The sequence below is a fragment of the Acomys russatus genome, chromosome 4 (genome assembly GCF_903995435.1).
Source record: "Acomys russatus chromosome 4, mAcoRus1.1, whole genome shotgun sequence".
NCBI classification, from domain to species: domain Eukaryota; kingdom Metazoa; phylum Chordata; class Mammalia; order Rodentia; family Muridae; genus Acomys; species Acomys russatus.
Window position 1 is genome coordinate 62,952,646 of NC_067140.1, and position 6,790 is coordinate 62,959,435.

The 6,790-nt window shown below is 45.8% G+C and overlaps 1 protein-coding gene across 2 annotated transcripts in view; it reads right to left on the bottom strand.

Moving 5' to 3' along the window:
- Nucleotides 1-4,158, bottom strand: part of Trpm7 (transient receptor potential cation channel subfamily M member 7) — an 84,642-nt gene extending 80,484 nt beyond the window's left edge. Inside the window, exon 1 of one of the 2 annotated variants that reach the window (XM_051144548.1) lies at nt 3,878-4,014. In XM_051144548.1, the coding sequence (XP_051000505.1) occupies nt 3,878-3,880 (3 nt within the window). In that variant the 5' untranslated portion in view covers nt 3,881-4,014. Of the gene's footprint in view, nt 1-3,877 lie in introns of both variants that reach the window. The other variant, XM_051144549.1, reaches the window with a different exon arrangement.
- Nucleotides 4,159-6,790: the final 2,632 nt, after the last annotated feature.

Consider the following 6,790-nt stretch of genomic DNA (forward strand, 5'->3'; position numbering starts at 1 on the left):
CAAAAAAACAAACTTAATATCAACACCTTTCATCTGAGAGCTCACAAGTATAGTTTCCTTAAATATCAAGCTCCACTCCCAGGCATCTGGTTTGGCAGAACAACACCTACCTAACGCTTGGTAACTTGGGGATCTTTTCCTCTGTTTAGTTTCTCCATGTAGCCCTGACTTGTCCTGGAACTCATTTTGCCTCTGCCTCCTAAGTGCTGGGATTAAATGTATGCAGCACTGATGCTGACACCACCACCACTACCCGGCTTAACTTAAGAGATCTTTAATAAGTGACTACGATTCTTTACTCCTCCCCCCCCCACAGGGTTTCTCTGTGTAGCCTTGGCTGTCCTGGACTCACTTTGTAGATCAGGCTGGCCTTGAACTCACAGAGATCCACCTGCCTCTGCCTCCTGAGTGCTGGGATTAAAAGCGTGCACCACCATGCCCAGGCTTCTTAATCTTATGTAATAGAGAATTAAGTGTTTCCTTTATAGTCTTTTTAAAAAGATTTTATTTATTTATTTTATGTATGAGTGCTCTATCCGCATGTATTCTTACATGCCAGAAGAAGGCACCAAATCCCGTATAGATGGTTGTGAGCCACAATGTGGGTGCTGGGAATTGAACTCAGTACCTCTGGAAGAGCAGCCAGTGCTCCTACTTGCTGAGCCATCTCTCCAGCCGTCATTTCATAGTTTTCTGGGTGATTAATATATAGTTGGCATTTGTAAAACATTTAGAACAATAGCCCCATCTAAATGCTAACATCATAGATCAAAATTTGTTTCAAGTTTATTTTATACTTACAAAAATATCTTCTATATCTGTTATAGTAAGTTATGTTGTTGTTGCTTTTCTTTTTTCTTTTTCTTTGTTTCTTTCTTTCTTTTTCTTTTTGGATTTTTGAGGCAGGGTCTCTTTGCGTAGCTTTGGCTGTCCTGGACTTGTTTTGTAGACCAGGCTGGCCTCAGACTCACGGTGATCCGCCTGCTTGTCTCCAGAGGGCTAGGATTAAAGGTGTGCGCCTTTATATTCACTGGGCATGGTGGCCAGCCTGATCTACAAAGGACAGCCAAGGCTACACAGAAAAACCCTGTCCCTGTCTCAAAAAAAAAACAAAAATAACAAAGACTTGAATTCACATGCTAAAGTGTAAAGTGAAGCTCTCTTTCTAATATTAAAAAGTCCTTTTTCAGTCTCCTCCTCATAGTAACAGCTTCTTGGCTACCTTTTCTTCTGTCATTTTTGACACACTACAAAGTAAGTAACCAAGTCTGTTAGATTTCACTTTGTATATTTACAGTAAGTAAACTGTCAAGGTTGCTAAATCCTTGATATGGCTTGGCTTAGGAGTCTTTTCTTTTCCATGAGTAAAAGAAAAGGTTAAGGTTTCCAGCAGTCTGGAAATTTAGATAGTTGAGGTATTAGGTTATTAGTGTGTTTAAATAATGGTAGGAGAAACCAAAAAAAAGGTGCTTCAGACTTTAATCCTAGCATAGCTCCTGACATCAAATAGAGAAAAATGGCCATCTACCTTTAGAAGTTAATAATGATAGCAGGCTGTGACATTAAACCAGGTGGAACAGCATACAACTATAGCAACAGTTATCCAGAAGGCGGAGACATGAGAATCCCTCAGGCCCAAGAAGTGGAAACTAGCCTGGGCAATGTAGCCAGACCCATTCTTAAAACAAATGAGAGAGAGAGAAAAAGAAAGGGGTGGGGTGGGGAGAGGGAGGGGAGAAACTAGTTTAATCTGATAAAGACGCTTCACTAAGAGCCAAGTCTACCAGAACTGCTCACCTTAACACAGCAAGACTTCACAGGTTCTGAGAATTCTAAAGCTAGGAGGTCGTGTGGCATACACCTTTAACCCCCCAGCACTTGGGAGGCAGAGGCAGGAGGATCTTGAGTCCTAGGCCAGCCTGGTCTACAGAGCTAGTTCCAGAACATCCGGGACTATACATATACACACACACATCTACATCTTCAGAGAACTGAGCATACTAACCAAAAGCACCCTATATAGACGGAGAGCCATTTTCTAAACCCAAACCTGAACTGAACTAGGGTCAATAAATCTCTGAAAGTACTACTTCAAATTAGATTCTTTTTAATCTTTTAAAAATAAATGAAAAGGTTCAATTCTCTAATTCACTTGTATGCATGAGCTATTCAAACTCGTTTAATAGTTGCAAAATACCATTTAAAAGGTGACACACTGAGCCAGGCCATGGACCCTTTTAATGCCAGCAATCTGGAGGCAGCAGCAGATGGATCTCTATGAGTTCAAGGACAGTCTGGTCTACACAGCAAGTTCCAGGCCATACAGTTACTTAGTGAGAGCCCATTTAAAAAAAAAAAAAAAGTGACACTGGGGACTAGAGGGGTGGCCTGTAATGGACTCTTATGAAAATTACAACTTACAGTGTGAATTATACAGTATAGACTATTTCTAAGTAAATTTTTGGTCAGACTCACCTAAAAGCTTAAGAAAACTGAACTGAGTTATTGAATAAAATATCCATGGTAGTGCAAGCCTTTAATCCCAGCACTCAGGCGGGAGATCTCAAGAGTTACAGGCTAGCCTGGTCTATAGCCAGGGTTACACAGGAAAAACTGTCTTGAAAAACAAACAAATAAATAACAACGGGTGGTGGTGGCCTTGCAAGACACTTGGATTCAACTCATCCTGCATTTAGAGTCTTTTAAATCAAAAACCTAAGTACTTAAGCGAAATGATTTAGTGGAGGTAGAGCGAGTTGAGCTTTTCTTTTCAGGAAACAGAAAATTTTACCCAGGTGGCATACACTTGTAATTCCAGAGCTCAGGAGATGGAGGCAGGAGGGTATGGAACTCAATTGACAGCCCCAGGATTTGAGGCCACCCTCCCCGGACTACATGTATCCAGTCTCAAAAAAAGAAAAAAGAAAAAAGAAAGAAAGAAAAAAAAGAAAGAAAAGAAAAGAAAGTGAAAACTCATTATTTATTGACATGTACTTTACAAGCAAACCCGTGGCTTAAGTTTGGTAAGGCACTTTGAAACCTAGCCCGGCGTGGTGGCGCACTGTCTTTAATCCCAGCACTTGGGAGGCAGAGAGGTAAGCAGATCTCTGAATTTAAGGCCAACCTGTCTACACAGTGACTTCTAGGCCAGCCAGGGTTACGGACCTTGTTTCCGAAATAAAGAAAAGCCGGACAACTCAACCTGTCAGACTTCGGGCAAAGGGAGACCGGTTTGCATAAAGCCCATCATGCGAAGCTACCGAACCAGGAATGCCTTCCTTCCCTGAGCAGGTCCTTGACCTAAACGGGCTTTCAGTGTAAGAAATCTCCAAATCCGGTTCCTGGCCTTAACAACAAAAGCTCTACGCAGCGCGGCACCGCACCGACGACTCCCTCCACCTCCAGCCGGCACCTCCGCTCCCAACTGTCTGGGACAGCAGATGAGCTAGTTCCACGCAGACCTGGCAACACACCACCATCTCAGCCTCCCAGAAACCGTCCCTTCCCGGTCCCTCCACACTGCCTGCTAAAAAAGGAAAACCTCCAGCCACATCACGGTTTACACCGTCACAAATCACTCCCGTTCGGTTAAAAAAATTAATAATAATAATTTTTTTTTTAAGTACCTGTAGACAGAGTCTGCGGCACAAGCCAACAAGTCACAGCTCGGAACCCGCTCCCTTCCCTTTTCCGTTAACACCCCAACCCTCCCTCCTTCCCTCCCTCCCGCCCTCCCTCCCTCCCTCCCTTTCGGTGTCAACCCGGCCGCTCCGCGGCTAGCGGCGGCGCCCCGAGGGCCGCCGAGTTACCCGGAGCGCCGCACACTCGGGCTCCCCTGAGGCCCTCCCGCCCGCCCGCGCCAGGCCGGGCTCCGTACCATTCTCCTCACGGGGCGGACTCCGGAAGGGCAGCGGCTCCTCCTCCTCCTCCTCCGCGGCCTGCAGCCATCTATCGGAAAGCGTCTCCGGAGGCGGTGGCACGGGCCACCGAACAAGGACAGCCCCGGGAAACCTTCTCAGAACTAACTCAGCTCCGGCGCTAGCAGCAGAAGTCGAGTCTTTCATAATTGTGCGACCAGCTCCGCCGGGTGACTGGCCACAGGGACGCGCCCGCGCCCGCCTCCGCCGGAGACGGGGCCGAGGCAGCCACGTGACGGGCGTCGATCGCGTCGCGCGGCGGGCGCGTCACGTGAAGGGCGCGCTTCTGCGGCCTACCCCCCCCAAGCCCCGCCCAGCCGCCAGCGGGAAGGGCAGAGCTGTCGCTTTTCACGGTGTTGCTGCCTTCCGCTTCCCCTGCCCTCGCCAGTGAGAACTTGTTCCGCTTTAATGACAGGACCCCCACCCCCACCCCACCCCCCGGGTTCGCCAAAAATAGCTCCCGCGGCCCCGCGCGCCTATCTTGTCTCTTTTGCTCTCGAATTGGTCTACGTTGGTTGTTAGGGATCGCTTCCCGCATCTTTACCCTTTCCCATCAAGGGTGCAACCTGTTTATTATTTGTACCACTGTTATTATTAGTGGCTTATTTTATGTGTCTGGGTTTTGCTTGCATGTATGTCTGTGTACCGTGTGTGTGTGTGTGTGTGTGTGTGTGTGTGTGTGTGTGTGTGTGTGTGTACGTGTGTGTACAATGTCCTCAGAAGGGCGCGCTGGATCCCCTGGAACCGGAATTTCAAACAATTAGTGGTCTTTGAAGTCTCTTGTAGTTCCGGCTCTTAGCCCAAGATGACCTTGAACTCTGGATTCTGCTTTGAACTCCATAGTGCTGGGATTACGGGCCTTTGCCGTTCTGAAACACTTTTGTTTTCAGACCAGGAGTAGAGCCCCGTGTGGTGGCGCCCGCCTTTAATCCCAGCTCTCGGGAGGCAGAGGGTGGTGGACCTAGAACTCACAGCGAGATCCGCGTTCCTCTCCCTCCCAAGTGCTGGGATTAAAGGTGTGCACCCCCACGCCCAGCCTTTTGACACCTTTCTGCTCTTACAGATTTACAAGCTCCTCGACCAAGGCTTAGTTCTTCTTCTGTATTCCTGCCGCCTTCATCTTCTGAGTAATGGGATTACAAGGCATGTACCACTCCTCCTGGTCTAAATTGTTTCAGGATAGCAAATCTTTGTAATCCCAGCATTCAGGATGCAAGAGGCAGACCTCTGAGAGTTGGAGGCCAGCCTGGTCTACATATGAAGCTCCAGGGCAGCCAAGGATACACAGTGAGATCCTGTGTCAATAAAACAACAACAACAAAGCCCACCAGATCATTAGATGAATAATTGACTCATTTAAGTGTGCACTACTTCAACGTGAAATCAAGGCAATAAAAGTAATTTTCTCACCAAGTAGGTGGATCTCTGTGAGTTTGAGGCCAGCCTGGTCTCCAAAGAGAGTCCAGGACAGCCAAGGCTACACAGAGAAACCCTGTCTCTGGAAAAAAAAAAGAAAGAAAGAAAGAAAGAAAGAAAGAAAGAAAGAAAGAAAGAAAGAAAAAGAAAATAACTTTCTCATGTGGTGACTCTCTCCAACCGTAAGAGTATCTCGTTGCTATTTCATAACTGCAGTTTTGCTACTGTTAGAAATCATAATGTAAACATCTGATCTGCAGGGTATCTGATACGCGACCCACAGGTGGAGGACCGATGTTCACAATGCAGCTGCCGCCAGGTGTCTGCAGGGAATTGGTTCCAAGACTCTGTACTTTCAATAAAGCCAGCAGACATTCAAGACCCTTTCATAAAATGGCATGCGTTCGTATATTAACGTAGATCCTCAAGTATACAAGTTGTGCAATATCTAACAAAATGCATCGTATATTTCTTTAGAGATTAATAAAAGGTTCAGTATAGATACAATTTTACTTCCAAAGTTTTGCCTTCTTTGCTTCGTTGAGTCCACGAACACAGAGCCGAGGGATAAGGAGAGGCAACCGCACTAGGCCTGCTTTGTCACTACAGATGGACTCTGCCTGTGCTAGCGGAAGCTTTGTACAGTGTGCACTTAACTTGTTTTGGTCTAGCGTCTTCCCCTGCTGCATCATTATTGTCTCACAAGCAGTGTGACCCGCAGTTCACTGAGGCAGAGCCTCCTCAACAAAACAGACCCAACCACTGCTTCTTTAACAAGTTTTGTGGTGCTTATAAACAATATTCGGGCATTCCTCATATTGCGGGATTCAGAGGAACAGTGTTTTTAAACGTTGTTATTGCTGACCACAGTGGTGCATGACTTTAATCCTACCTGGCACTTGGAAGGTTGAGGCAGGCATATCTCTGAGTTCAAGGCCATTCTGCTCCACATATGGAGCTCCAGGCCAGCCCAAACTACATAGTGAGACTGTTTCTAAAAAAAAAAAAAAAAAGTTTTAATATGACTGTTATAATAGATTTCTAGTCACTATTTCAGAAATCTTGGCTAACATGCAATTATTCAGGAAATATTTATCTTTTCTATTTCAACTGGGTCTATACATTTTATGACTTTAGTGACTTTATAGTCTGGGAGGTAGGACAAACAAGAAAATCAAGATTCAATGAAAGTATTTTATTTCTTGGGAACTTTGTAACTCTGGTTACAAAGCAAAAGCTTCCTTCTTCCATACACACGTTATATAGGTATGACACATCTCTTTGTTTTTTATTTTTATGTGCATTCATGTGACGGTGTCAGATCATTTAGAACTAAAGTTACAGATAGTTGTGAGCCGCCATGGGAGTGCTGAGAGTTGAACTCAGGACCTCTGGAAGAGCAGACAGTGTTCTTAACCACTGAGCCATCTCTCCATGTCCCGGTATGGCCCATCTTA